Raw genomic sequence first — 13980 nt, forward strand, 5'->3', positions numbered from 1 at the left:
ATGCAAACTCCCCACAGGTGGGGCCAGGATTGAACCCAGGAACTCAGAACTGTGAGGCCAATGCTTTCCAGCTGCTCTACCGTGCCATCTCTCATTGAATTTAACCATAGAATAATTTCTAGTCTAAAATTAGTGGAAATAAATGAATTCCATTTTTTGCATTGTCACACACACGCCATGGTTATTGTATGAAATTACTGTTTCCACTTTCTTTGGTGGCTAGGAACACTTGTTTATTATGTAGCATTTCCATGTTTTTTTTTTTATTTTACATAAACACAACTTATTTGGTTAATATAATGCAACAGATCTGAAAGACAGTTATTAGTAACATCGGTATCATGAGATACACTTAGAACATTCGTCCAAAATTCATAAAATATCAAAACAGACACTGACCACGGTAAAAATAAAAAAAAAAACAGAACTGACAAAAGATTGCAGTGACTCTTAAACGCCAGTGAGTGTCACCCACTCTCCGTCAAAGATCCCGGACCGTCCATTCTTTTTCATTCCCTTCAGTCCCTTTGAAAAGGTTTTCAAAACCTTGGTCCTTGGTTCAGTTCGTTGGAAACGTGAGGGAGGAAGGCTGGGGGGGTGGCCTGAATATTTCATCTACAGAAGGGGGACATGCCAAAAAATGTTTGGGAAATCCATGCTATGAATAATTTCCTACACTCTCTGGCTCACTACTGTTGCGAGTTTTCCATATCATTGTAAGAAAGTGAAATTCAGAGTGAATCTTAGCCATGTATGTAAACTTTACATACTGGGGTCGGGAACCTTTTAGGCTGAGAGATCCATAAACGACAAATATTTTAAAATGTAATTCCAAAAGAGCCATACAATATTTTTAAAACTAAATACAAGTGTATTTTTGCATTTTATTTAAGACCAACACTTTAAGAGTTCAATAAGTGTCTAAATTCATTTAAATAAAATTATGCTGTTGCTAACCAATGATGACAAAAGTACTTCTTACCATTAATGTGACTTTTTTGCTGATGGCTTTGTCGTTTGTTTCATAGTGTACGTCATTGAATTAAACTTCATGCAACCTTTGAGAGTCCATCATGAACGTAGGTTGGTCTTAATGTTTTTTTGGTTTTTTTTTAATGTGAGAAAGACTTTTCACATGCATAGGTAGAACCAAACATTGTCAGTACAGCAATACTCACATGCCGCAGTGTGTGGTATGTGAAGGGAAGTGAGTTCCATGTTTTCACAATCAGCTTGTCTGCAGGTTTATTTTTTTTTTTTCATTTCTCCCCACTTATGTGAGCTCGCCAACAATGATTGCCGTCAGAGGCATCTTTATGTTAAAAAAAAAAAGGTGGTGGGTGGTGCATAAGCACGCTTTCATTATAAACCACATTGATAGGCTTCATAAGGACTGTAAAATTTGTAATTATCAGTGTACCCGTTTAAGAACAGTGCAAGGTAAACTAGGAAGAAGTGTGTGTGGCCGTGCAGTGGGTCGTCGTTAGAGAAGGTTCCGTGTGCTGCCAAAATGTTTATAAAAAAAAATAAAAAAAAGACGTCAGGCTGACGGTTTTTTTCACGGGATCGATCAAAACTGCCTCGCGATTGACTGGTCGATCACGATGGACACATTGATCACCCCCGTTGTATAGAGATCGTGCATGTGACGTCACCGTTCACGGCGCCATACTATCGTCGGTCAAAAAAAGCTACTCTGCAATGAACTGTTTTCGTCCGACGTCACATAACATGGCCTGAGAAAAGAGAAATAATGAAATTCTTGTGTTTTGTGTTTCTCCAACGCATATGGGTTGATATTGTCGATCAAAGCACACTTCTTGTCCAAACGGTTTCTTGAAACAACATCTAATGAGCCCGGATAAATTTCCAGTCTTTTTAGCCATCATGCCTCACTTATAACAGTCGTACAAACATTTATGTAACTCAGGTTTGTATGCAAAAGTGATAGGGAATCCATCCAACATCCATCAGATGAGGTCACGTGGTTGAAAACAGTCTATAGGAAGTCATTGGACTGGAGCAGATATTTCACAATTTCCGAGACCTATTGTACTGTTGGTTGTCACAATAGACAAGACGGCTCTTCAAATAGATCATTCTATAGAATACCAGCCGAAAAGATGAGAAAATCGATGGATTTTAGCAATTAAACGTGATGGATGGTGCCCAACCAAATACACACGCCTGTGCAGCAAGCACTTCACTTCAGGTAGGAATTATTTTTCTCAATCTCAAATTATCAATAAGTATTTATAATGCAAAGTCAATTTATTTGAGAACATCTATTTTCTTTACCGCTTATCCTCACGAGGGTCGCGGGGAGTGCTGGAGCCTATCCCAGCTGTCAACGGGCAGGAGGGGGGATATAGCCTGAACTCGTTGCCAGTCAATCACAGGGCACATGTAGACTGACAACAGTCGCACTCTCAATCACACCGAGGGGAAATTTGGACTGTCCAATTAAAGTTGCATTTTTTGGGATGTGGGTGGAAACCGGAGTGCTCGGAGAAACCCCACGGAGGCACGGGGAGAACAGGTAAACCCCACACTGGTGGGGCCAGGATCAAACCAGGTTCTCAGAACTGTGAGGCCAACTCTTTACCAGCTGCTCCACCGTGCTGCTCATTTGAGAACAATGCGTATTAAAAAAAAAAAAACTAATAAACTGTCTGTCACAGAGAGATTTAAGGGGAAAGCGAGTGGCAGCAATAGAGCCAAAGTCACGTGACTGGCCATATTGATGGTCTAGCAAAGCATTCTTCAATGCTAAGTCGGTTGGAGATGGCACGAAAATACATCTTATAGCACAACACCCAGCGTTTTGTCTGATACCGTTAAACATTTAGAAGGTGATAATAAATGAAGGTACATGGAAAAATGAGAGACACTTGGCATAGAGGACCCATATTTAATGCCGAAGTCAATGTTTTTGCCGATAAGAAATTGGACTGTTAACCCGCTCCCGCTTGTCTTGGAAAACTGCATATACACATGTATCTGGTGAGTAAATCGTCGAGATTTACACAGAAGAGTTTGAAAGCGTAGAAAAGTCTGGACGCATACAAATATTCGTTGCTGAAATTGTTCTCAATCAGGAATAAATCCCACATAGTGATGGAGCCACTCTGATTTTTTTCAGTACAAATACCAATATTTAAATAAATGAACCCTGGTTTTACTCAAACTCTCACTCATTAACTATGATGATTGGGGGGGGGGGGGACAGGACAGTGAGTCAGCTCCTCCATTTTCACTCATCTCACGGTAAGAATAATAAGACAGCTGCCAAAGTGGAGTTGGCCAGAATACACTAACTGTGCTCTTTCAGGTCCGATTGAGCCTCGCCAGAAGTTTTGACAGGAGATTTATGAGCCTCCTGGAGCATGAGGTGTTGTCACCCAATCAGAAAGCAGCGCTAGCGCAGCCTTTGCAGCAAGAGCCCCCTATAAGGACCTTGGTTTTGATCTCCGAATAGCATACACTATCCAGACACCTGCAGCTGGTTATTATGCCTGAACCCGCCAAGAGCGCGCCCAAGAAGGGCGCCAAGAAAGCTGTCGCCAAGAGTGCTAGCAAGTCAGGCAAAAAAAGAAAGAGGAGCAGGAAGGAGAGCTACGCCATCTACGTGTACAAGGTGCTCAAGCAAGTGCACCCCGACACCGGCATCTCGTCCAAGGCCATGAGCATCATGAACTCGTTCGTCAACGACATCTTCGAACGCATTGCGGTTGAGGCGTCTCGTCTGGCTCACTACAACAAGCGCTCCACCATCACGTCCAGGGAGATCCAGACCGCCGTGCGTCTCTTGTTGCCCGGTGAGCTGGCCAAGCACGCCGTGTCCGAGGGCACCAAAGCCGTCACCAAGTACACCAGCTCCAAGTAGACCTCTTCAATCAAAACACAAAAACGGCTCTTTTAAGAGCCACACGAAATTCTCAGAAGAGCACTTGACGTCTGATTTCAAAGATAAATTACTACAAGCCCCGGTTTAAGATTGTATTCTCCCGAATTAGCAGTCACTTAGTAAACAAAACGTCTTGAAAAATGCTAGCCTCCCAATTAAATTTTAGAAAATGGAAAAAACACATTTAGCATAGCACAAAACGTAATTGGTTACGATAGATGTAACTTCGATAGGGTGCGTCTTCTGCATATATTCATTTACACACTTTCTAGTGTTTTGAATGAAATCATCCACCTAACCCTATTCTCGCCTGCTTTTCCTCACGAGAGTTGGGTCGCGGGAATACCGGAGCCTATCCCAGCTGTCAACGGACAGGAGGCAGGGTACACCCTGAACTGGGTGCCACCTAATCGCAGTATCATATACCCGCAGTATTATATCATGGAAACTCCCAATAAACCTGAGGGCAAATTAGTCTCGAGTGAATCCATTGTTTTTGGGATGTAGGAGGAAAGAAACCCCACGCATGAACGTCCCCGTGAACATGCAAACCTCACACAGACGGGACCGGGATTCGAACACCGGTCTACAGATTTGAGAGCAACACTCTGCTGATTTTGAACAGTGCCGTCCAAAAAATAAACAAACTGATCACAAAGCTGCAAATAAACAATGAGATATACCTTCTATCGGAAACTCTTTATGAAATGAATGCGTGGCTCTTAAAAGAGCCGTTGTAGGGTTACTGCGATCAATTAGCCAACATTTATTTGGATTTAACTGCCTTCTCTGTCTTCTTCGGAAGAAGTACAGCTTGGATGTTGGGCAACACGCCGCCCTGGGCGATGGTCACTCCGCCCAGGAGTTTGTTGAGCTCCTCGTCGTTGCGGACCGCCAGCTGCAAGTGACGAGGGATGATTCTGGTCTTCTTGTTGTCGCGGGCTGCGTTTCCAGCCAATTCCAGGATCTCAGCGGTCAGATATTCGAGCACGGCCGCCAAGTAGACGGGGGCACCGGCTCCAACACGCTCGCTGTAATTGCCCTTCCGCAGGACTCTGTGGACGCGGCCGACTGGGAACTGCAGTCCGGCACGGGAGGAGCGAGTCTTGGCCTTTGCTCTGGCTTTGCCGCCAGTCTTACCTCTTCCAGACTTTATGGCACGACTTTGTAGTATAGATTTTTAGCCCAAGCCGTTGAGGTAGGGTATTTACCTTTACAGCTTCGAGTCATTGATTGGCTAGCTGAAGCGGAGAAACGGTTGTCCAATCAAGACGATGATCCGATCACTAGCCTTGAAAAAAAAAAAAAAATATATCCCACATTATCCTATCAAGCGATGATAGTCTTGTATTTATTATTTAAGAGTACCGGCTATATGTTGTGGATCATTGACCGCTAAAATGAGAGAGAGAGAGAGAGAGAGAGAGAGAGAGAGAGAGAGAGAGATGAAAAATATATTGCGATATTATTTCCGCCCCAAAGGTCTAAGCATGGTCCTCTCAATGGCTCAGTCTTTAATTACAATTCTTTTCAGACTCAGAATTTAATGGCAAAGTATGTAATAAGGAACTTATCTCCGGCAGTCGGTGCAGCGCTACTACGACATTGATTTTGAGTACTGCGAAGAACAAAGAACCAGTAGACGAGAGGGAATCAAACTAACTTGGGGCTGCAGCCTCAGCCCGCATGGATTTATGTGGATTTAAAATTAGAAATTAAAAGCAATCCTATCTTCTCAAACATCTTTTTTAAACACATAAAATTAAGGGCGCTGGTGTTTATAAAACTTCTAAAAAAGCATTCATCAAAAAGTCTCTGCTTGTATCAAGCCCGGTCGCTGTCACACGCCCGATAGAAATCTACCCCAACTTGATTGGTCTGCTCAACACACACACACACACACACACCATTGTAAAAGTGCCATCCATTTAATAAAAAAAAAATAAAAAAAAAAAAAATAAAAAAAAAAAACAAGCGCCGCGCTACCATTATACTTTCATATTAAGGAGGCTGGGGCGCAAAATATATCGCGGGCCGCATGTTTGAAACCTGCAGTAGACAGTTTATAGGAAACTATTCCTGATAGGCACACAATTTTATAGGCGATTAAGAGAGCAAACTAGTTTCACTTGTAATCCCAGTCTGTTTGGGTATGCTAAAATATATGGCCCCTTCTCTAAATAAACGTATGATACATTTTAGGTCATGATGGAAGACATCATTTAGATCAAAGTGAGCTGGCTCTTAAAAGAGCCGTTGTGGTGCGAAAGAAAAAGAGCTTATGCTCTCTCTCCTCGGATGCGACGTGCCAGCTGGATGTCTTTTGGCATGATTGTGACCCTCTTGGCGTGGATGGCGCACAGGTTGGTGTCCTCAAACAGGCCGACCAAGTAAGCCTCACTGGCTTCCTGCAGAGCCATAACGGCCGAACTCTGGAAACGCAGATCGGTCTTGAAATCTTGCGCAATCTCCCTCACCAGCCGCTGGAAGGGCAGCTTGCGGATGAGCAGCTCGGTAGACTTCTGGTAACGGCGGATCTCACGGAGAGCCACGGTACCGGGCCTGTATCGGTGAGGCTTCTTGACACCGCCGGTGGCCGGGGCGCTCTTGCGGGCTGCCTTGGTGGCAAGTTGCTTCCTAGGAGCTTTACCTCCAGTGGATTTACGGGCGGTCTGCTTAGTTCTAGCCATCTTTGCGCGGCAAAGGAAACAGGATACACGAAACAGACCCCCGGCTGCTTTTAACCGCTTGGTTAGGCCACGCACGAGTGACGCCCCCACTGACCGGCGATTCCTGATTGGTGCGCGGCCTTTGACGGAGGTCAGCCCCGCCCAGATTACTGACCTCCCGCCACAAGGCTCACTGCCGATTGGGGGACATTGGGTTCAAACAGACCCCCAAAGTGCAAAGACCCCATCGGCGTTTAAAGCCTCTTTCCTGGTTGGTCTGAGTTGAGCGTCCCGCGCATTCTGCGGCTATTAAAGCAGGACTTTGAGCGCCGAGGGCTACACTTCCTTCGAGGCAGCACTCCAGAAAGAGGAATCAAGATGAGCGGCAGAGGCAAGACCGGTGGCAAAGCGAGAGCGAAGGCTAAGACTCGTTCCTCTCGTGCCGGACTGCAGTTCCCGGTAGGCCGTGTCCACAGGCTGCTGCGTAAAGGCAACTACGCCCAGCGTGTCGGTGCTGGTGCCCCCGTGTACTTGGCGGCCGTGCTCGAGTACTTGACCGCTGAGATCCTGGAATTGGCTGGAAACGCAGCCCGCGACAACAAGAAGACCAGAATCATCCCTCGCCACTTGCAGCTGGCGGTCCGCAACGACGAGGAGCTCAACAAACTCCTGGGCGGAGTGACCATCGCTCAGGGCGGCGTGTTGCCAAACATCCAGGCCGTGCTTCTGCCTAAGAAGACCGAGAAGGCAGCCAAATCCAAATAAGTCGACTACTAGACCACCATTTGCCCCAAAACGGCTCTTTTAAGAGCCACGCACTTTCCCGTTAGAGCATTTAATTCCCAGAATTGTCCATATTAGTAGATTGAATAATGACATTTTCACAGCAATTTGTGTAATTAATAAACATGCCCAAATGCACGCCACCGTTCGGGCAAGTTAATAAAGGCACATGCTAGCAAAAAGTCATCTTTGATACTGAAAATAAAACGTCTGAATGTCCTTTTATTGTATTCAAAAACTGGTGTGCAATACTGCCCGTTTTTCTTAGTGATTCGGTACCAGGTCAATACCGGGCCAGTGATACAATGAACCTGTACTATACAACCATCGCAATTTGTGGTGACGGTATTTTTTTTTTTTTTTTAAGTACCATACTTTACAATATAAGAAAATTAAAAAGTCTAAATTGCGAATGCAAACTCAGTATCGAGCCATACGTTCTAGAGGTGTGGCCGTATATATATATACAACTCAAATAACATGGTTTGTTCGTTTGTCAATATTCATACATTACATAAATTCATGAAACTTTGGGAAAATCTTTCTCCAAAGGTAGATTACTGGCAAATTTCCATATTTTCTTATGGAAATCCAGTTTCAAGAGATGGTGAATTTGAGTTTTTTTTTTTTGCTGTAAACTATAAAAATCAAAATATACAGTAAAACGTATTTAACTGAGTGTAAGGAGCTTTAAAAAAAAACCCACACAATTTCACTACCACACAAATATAAACAGAATTTTTTTTTTTAAATCCAAAACGACGTGATCCCAAATTTACAAACTAGTCAGACCTGGAGCAACATAAGACTGGAATTTACACACCGCCAATTGGGTAAAGATAGATTATATGTGAGGCTTGCAATTTTAGGGTAAAATGATTAAAACACACCTGACAATACTTATGGAAGTTTGGAACGCAGTGTTAGAAGTTTCTTATGGCATATTTAACGCATGTTCATGGGACTGATTGAAATGAAATTTACGACGGATTAACTGCTGTTTTGGGGAAGAGTGTGGTGGCTCTAAAAAGAGCCTTTTGTAGAGAGAAGTAATGAATCACTTCTTCTTCGGTGCTGCCTTTTTGACACTTTTGGGCTTGGCCACCCTCTTTGCTGGACTCTTCTTGGCAGTAGAAGTCTTCTTGGCCTCGGGCACTTTTTTGGCCATCGCTGCCTTTTTGGGGCTCTTGGTGGCCTTCTTGACTGCTTTCTTAGGCGTCGCAGCCTTGGCGGGTTTCTTGCTGGCCTTTTTGGCGCTCGTCTTCTTGGCCGCGGCTCTTTTGGGCTTCTTGCTCGCTGCCACCTTTTTGACGACGGGCTTCTTGGCCTTGCTGGGAGTCTTCTTGGCTGCAGCCTTGGCGGGCGCTTTCGCTTTCCCCTCAGCCTTCTTGTTCATCTTGAAGGAGCCAGAAGCGCCGGTGCCCTTGGTCTGGACGAGAGTGCCCTTGGTGACCAAGCCCACAACTGCGGTTCTGACGCGGGACTTGTTCTTGTCCACGTCGTAACCAAAGGCCACCAAAGACTTCTTGAGGGCCGCCAAAGAGACACCATTGCGCTCCTTGGACGCGGCCACAGCCTTGACGATGAGCTCGCCGAGGCTGGGTCCGGTCTTCTTCTTCTTCGCGGTCTTTGAAGCCTTCTTCTTGGTTGCTTTAGCCGGAGAGGCTGGAGCCGGAGCTGGAGCTACTTCTGCCATAATGCCTGCAAACGATCGATTGACCATTGCGTTTCCTAAGCAAGAGGCTGGACTTAAACGCACCATGAGAACCGTGGAGAGTCAATCAGGCAGGTTGCACGACGGCGCGCTGGCAAACTCCTCATTTGTGTTTTCTACGCACACTTCAAGTGGTGAAAAATAACAATGACATAAATTTAAATAAACGAAAACTATTTCAGTAGATTGGACACTTGTGTCTCTCCACATTGAGGCTGTTGAAACGACTTATAGAACTTCCGTTTCTTAGCAGAGGTTCCAAACGTCACCTCTTCACCGCCGTGAACAACGCTACTCTGCGAATATTCTCACTCATCTTTGGAATAAAAAGGTTTAGAATTACTAAATATTTGACGAAACCTGTTTCACATGTGAAATAACATGTTCATCAATGAACGTCATGTCTAAAAAATGTTGTATTGGGGATCATTTTGGAACAAGGCAACGTTTTCTGAGGGCAGCAAACACATGTCATGATTGAGAACTTTGACGTGTGTCAGTCGGGATCTGACAACACTCCCCATGTCTTTAGACTGCAATAATAATAGTACCTGCATTTCGGAGTCATGAAATTTCTATCATTATAAAGAATTTACACATATAGCTGATGTATAAATACAGTACGGATAAATAACATAGTACATGTCCAACTAGGCTTTAATTAATTTTGGGTATAATATTTGTAAATTGCTCTTCTTAACATTGTCAGATGTCAAGTTTTCGCATAAAAAACAAGTAAATATTACCATGGATATCAAAGCCTGTGCGTGCGTGTGTGAACAATCTGAATATCATGGAGGTTTTGGAAAATTCCAATTATTGTACTTTTCGTTCTGTACAAGTATGGTCGGACCACAAACCTTTTTCAGATCATATTTATTGTGCTCGACCTATTTATTTAGGTTAGGCATATAGTAAGTTGGACAATATGAATATCTATAAAGAAAAAATTATCAAGATTATTATTATTGTAGCCTACATTTATTAATAAAGCAGCACTCTAATAATTAGTAATACATCCTAGAATCGCATTCACCCGTGCCAGTGAGGTCAGTGGTTGGGAAAAAAAAATGGGGGGGGGGATGGCGCTCCATTGAACAAAATTTGTATGTGCACTCCTGTGTTGATGTGTGATGGTCAGTCAAGAAACCTATACTGTACCTCTACCATTTGCACTTAACTAGAAAAATGGATTCTACGTTCTCTTGTTTGAATAAACTAAACGACCAAAACTCCAACAGTATTTGAAATGGTAAAAACAGTCAGTATCAGGCTTACAACAAAGCAGATGAGCTGAGGGGGACCGTTGGCCTGGTTCATGTGGGGGCGGAGGATACTGGGTGACGTTCCGTCCCAACCCAACCCACCTCTTCCATATGCTCAAGCACAGACACCCGCGCACATGCGTACACACGCGCCGGTCAACCCTCCTCGTTCAGGTCCGCAATTTTGATATAAGAATGGCCGTCCAGGATGCTGTTGACCATTTTTCCACAGCTTAACCGTTGACGTGATGTCCGGAAGAGGCAAAGGAGGCAAAGGTTTGGGGAAAAGGCGGTGCGAAGCGACACCGTAAAGTACTCCGTGATAACATCCAGGGTATCACAAAGCCTGCAATTCGTCGCCTGGCTCGCCGCGGCGGAGTTAAGAGAATCTCGGGTCTCATCTATGAAGAAACTCGCGGGGTCCTCAAGGTCTTTCTCGAGAATGTCATCCGCGACGCCGTCACCTACACCGAGCACGCCAAGCGAAAAACCGTCACTGCGATGGATGTAGTCTACGCTCTCAAGAGGCAAGGACGTACGTTGTACGGATTCGGCGGCTAAACTAACTTTGACCCATTAACATCAGAATAAAAGGCCCTTTTAAGGGCCACTCACTGATTCCATGAGAGTTACTAGTCCGTAACCATATCGACTGCGCACCATTTGTCACGTTCACGTGATATTGTTGCATGATCATTCATTGAGTATCATAAAACAAGTCTACTTGAGATGAGTCCAGCCTCTGCCAAGTAGTGGTACACTTATAATCACTATAAGATGTACGACTTAATACGAGTTCTGGGTGTGACTGCTTCATGTCTGAAGATAGCTGGGGAGGGCTCCAGTACTCTTGAAAACCTTGTGAGAATGAGTCGCTCAGAAAATGGATATAGTAAATACTCTATTTAATTCACTGCTGAAAGTCCTCCAGATTTTTAAATTTTCCGGAAAATTGAAAATTTGCCGAAAATAATTCCGGATATTAGTTAACATTGAACAAACGTGCGTTTGAGTTCGTTGTTTTGCTTTCACGAGCGTAGTGGAGGGATTTGCGAGTTTGGACCCTACTTGTGTTCCGTAATCGAGGAAGATATGACCAATGATCTGAAAAAGTTAACAGCAAATGGATTTATTACAACGGAATGTGCAATACAGACGTCCCGGTCTTATCTAGGTATCTGCCGCACACGAGACGTGTGTCTTCTGGCAGGATAGCCAAAGAAGAAGACAAGAGCTGCCCGGTAACACAAGGTTTTTATATGTATGGGTCCATGGTAAAGGTTCCTGCCCCCCCCCCCCCCCCCCCCCCGCAGTCTGGTCCTGGGCGGGGATGGTAACTTTCCGCTCCTTATCTGGTGTCATTCATCTCCACGGCAACACCTTGGAGAGGAGGATGTCACCAGCCGGTAGTCTGCGTACAAAGATCAAGGACAACCACCGGCTCCACAAGACATCCTTGTCTGATTAGCAAATGGACAACACTTTATCTGTTGTTTAATTGTATAAGGTCATATTTAAGCAAGCAATGAAAAGTGCAATAAAAGTAAAATAGTCCTGAGCCATGTTGAGGCACTAACACTAGTAACAGTAACGTTTCTCCCTTCGCATTCTCAAGACGTCGCTTATTTTGTGTGGTCTTGAGATTAATTTACGTGTTTATTTAATAAACGTTAAGTAAACAAGACCCTGGGCCCCTCTAGTGCTCACATTTGTATTTTCAGGAATTTTCACAAGTCCACTTTCGTCTCTATTTAATAAAGTACCGTGGTAATGCTCAATTTGCTGTTTTTTTACTTAAAGAGGAAATCCAATGGTTTGCATTAACAATGTACCCAATAGGTCATGTAATATGTACTCTATTTTGCAGGGATGAGAATTTTCCGCGGATTTGCGGAATTCTGAGGGTTTTTTTCAGCTGAAATTGTCATTTTTGTGAAACGTGTCATTCTGTTGAGAACATTTGGGGTTTGGGGTGGGTACGGCTTGAGGCGAGGATGTGATCAAGACCAGCCGCCAGCATCTACCGGCAACACTCGTGAAATTAGTCACAGCTGTGATAGTGGAAAACAGCATTGCTAGCAGTTTACAGCATTGCTATCTGTTTGTATTAAATTTGGTGTTTACAATAATCACAACATTCCAATTTCCAGCAGTATTTCATTGGTATTTTCCACTCTGATGTTAACATTTCTTAGAGAAACATTCTGTTTACTACGGCATAGCAATAAATTACAGACATACGTACGCATATGTTATTAAGCGGTCTGCACGTTTGCCAGTATGGCGAAAGTCTAGGAACGAAAAGATGAAGATTGTGCCAGGGAAATTGATTAAAAACCGCGGGGTACAAAAACCTGTTTCAGATGAGCATGGCTTGAAAAAAGTGTAACCGTGCAGATAGGAACGAAAACTGTATCAATGTCTAACCGAGCACACACACAAGGTGGACATTCACGGCAAAGAGCTGTGCACTCTGTGTTCCGGTAGGAGTGAAAATCATCCAGGAGCATATCCAAACTAGGAAACACAAAGCTATATAGATCAACAAATTGTGTACTTATTTCTGAAGTATAACTTGTAGCCTGTTTTATATAAATTTCATTGTCTACATTTTTGTCTGAAGTTTGGCAAAATTATTTTGGTTGTTTGGACTCATATTTTAAGTTTTAAAAATGTCATGATTGCCCTGTATTCACTGTTAAAGTAACCAGAGGTCACGATTTAACAGTGTGTCTTATAAAAAAGAAAAATCCGTGGCCAAAGTGGGGTGCGCTCCCCTTTGAAACCTTTCCATGCATGCGTTACCGAAGGCAGACATTTTCAGTGCTTTTCCAAATTAGTCATTCTCATCCCTGATTTTGACAATGTGATGGTGTTTTGAGAAGATTTTTATCGACAATTACAAATTTTCAGGGGCGCTGCCATTTTTGCGAGTCACATGACCTACGTGTGCGGATGTGACGTGTCACATGACATACGTGCGTGGATGTGACGTGTACCGTGCCGCAACAAAGGCTCGATTACATGGGACACAATTTATGCCCAGCGCTGATTTCTCTGATTTATACCTCATCTGATGAAGAAATAGCAGTATCGGTTGATCGGGAAGACGCAGGAATGCCTCCATACACAGCCGTGATTGGCTTGGTTGATCGAGAAGACAGGAATACTTCCATACACAGCTGTGAGAACTGCTGTCTCAGGTGCCTCCGTCTTCCAGGACTGTTTAAGTATAGTGTTCTTTAAAGTTTAGTTGTAGTTAACCTTTATGCATTTAGTCTTAATTTTTGTGTAAACAGTCAGTTAAAAAAAATAAATCAAGTGCCATACATTTCGTGTTATCTTTTTTTTCCCCTCCCCTAATGTTTAAGCACTGTGTTACAACCACATCTTGTGGTGTCTGTCCTTATTTAATACTGTATATATTTTAGGATTAAAACCTGAGCTACGTTTTGATGAATGTTGTAGCAGGTGGTCATCGTGGTGGTGCCAGGGGAGTGAGGTGTTTTTGTAGTGGAACTTTGTGTAGAAAGTTTGAGAAGCATGAAAAACATGAAATCTTAAGCTTCATAAACAATTTGCAGATATATATATATATATATATATAGATATATATATATATATTTTTGGTGAATTTCATGT

At 43.5% G+C, this 13980-nt stretch overlaps 6 protein-coding genes across 6 annotated transcripts; 3 read left to right on the forward strand and 3 right to left on the reverse strand.

Moving 5' to 3' along the window:
- The first annotated feature begins 3461 nt into the window (after nucleotides 1-3461).
- Nucleotides 3462-4444, forward strand: LOC133490603 (histone H2B-like). Its single transcript, XM_061800874.1, has one exon. The coding sequence runs from the start codon at nucleotides 3512-3514 to the stop codon at nucleotides 3884-3886; it is 375 nt and encodes a 124-aa protein (XP_061656858.1). The 5' UTR covers nucleotides 3462-3511; the 3' UTR covers nucleotides 3887-4444.
- A 178-nt stretch (nucleotides 4445-4622) lies between these two features.
- LOC133491128 (histone H2A-like) lies at nucleotides 4623-5078 on the reverse strand (the record flags this gene model as incomplete). The annotated part of the gene is made up of 1 exon (XM_061802029.1): nucleotides 4623-5078. A coding segment is annotated over one exon (405 nt), but the record flags the coding sequence as incomplete, so codon positions are not given.
- On the reverse strand, nucleotides 5076-6751 carry LOC133490595 (histone H3). The gene has a single exon (XM_061800865.1). The coding sequence runs from the start codon at nucleotides 6595-6597 to the stop codon at nucleotides 6187-6189; it is 411 nt and encodes a 136-aa protein (XP_061656849.1). The 5' UTR covers nucleotides 6598-6751; the 3' UTR covers nucleotides 5076-6186.
- Nucleotides 6752-6814: 63 nt separating this feature from the next.
- On the forward strand, nucleotides 6815-7538 carry LOC133490599 (histone H2A). The gene has a single exon (XM_061800870.1). It carries the CDS (start codon nucleotides 6955-6957, stop codon nucleotides 7339-7341), a length of 387 nt encoding a protein of 128 aa, XP_061656854.1. The 5' UTR covers nucleotides 6815-6954; the 3' UTR covers nucleotides 7342-7538.
- Nucleotides 7539-8134: 596 nt separating this feature from the next.
- Nucleotides 8135-10424, reverse strand: LOC133490594 (histone H1-like). Its single transcript, XM_061800864.1, has 2 exons — nucleotides 10352-10424; nucleotides 8135-9060 (listed from the first exon to the last, which is right to left on the reverse strand). Exon 2 carries the CDS (start codon nucleotides 9053-9055, stop codon nucleotides 8417-8419), a length of 639 nt encoding a protein of 212 aa, XP_061656848.1. The 5' UTR covers nucleotides 9056-9060; nucleotides 10352-10424; the 3' UTR covers nucleotides 8135-8416.
- Nucleotides 10425-10577: 153 nt separating this feature from the next.
- On the forward strand, nucleotides 10578-13053 carry LOC133490608 (histone H4-like). The gene is given in 2 exon segments (XM_061800880.1): nucleotides 10578-10619; nucleotides 10621-13053. Coding segments are annotated over 2 exon segments (312 nt in total). The 5' UTR covers nucleotides 10578-10586; the 3' UTR covers nucleotides 10900-13053.
- The last annotated feature ends 927 nt before the right edge of the window (nucleotides 13054-13980 follow it).

The sequence above is a fragment of the Syngnathoides biaculeatus genome, chromosome 17 (genome assembly GCF_019802595.1).
Source record: "Syngnathoides biaculeatus isolate LvHL_M chromosome 17, ASM1980259v1, whole genome shotgun sequence".
Taxonomy (NCBI): Eukaryota; Metazoa; Chordata; class Actinopteri; order Syngnathiformes; family Syngnathidae; genus Syngnathoides; species Syngnathoides biaculeatus.

Excerpts from the sequence above, each read along its gene's own strand:
- LOC133490595 (XM_061800865.1), bottom strand. The coding sequence starts at position 6,597 with ATGGCTAGAACTAAGCAGACCGCCCGTAAATCCACTGGAGGTAAAGCT.
- LOC133490603 (XM_061800874.1), top strand. The coding sequence starts at position 3,512 with ATGCCTGAACCCGCCAAGAGCGCGCCCAAGAAGGGCGCCAAGAAAGCT.
- LOC133490594 (XM_061800864.1), bottom strand. The coding sequence starts at position 9,055 with ATGGCAGAAGTAGCTCCAGCTCCGGCTCCAGCCTCTCCGGCTAAAGCA.
- LOC133490599 (XM_061800870.1), top strand. The coding sequence starts at position 6,955 with ATGAGCGGCAGAGGCAAGACCGGTGGCAAAGCGAGAGCGAAGGCTAAG.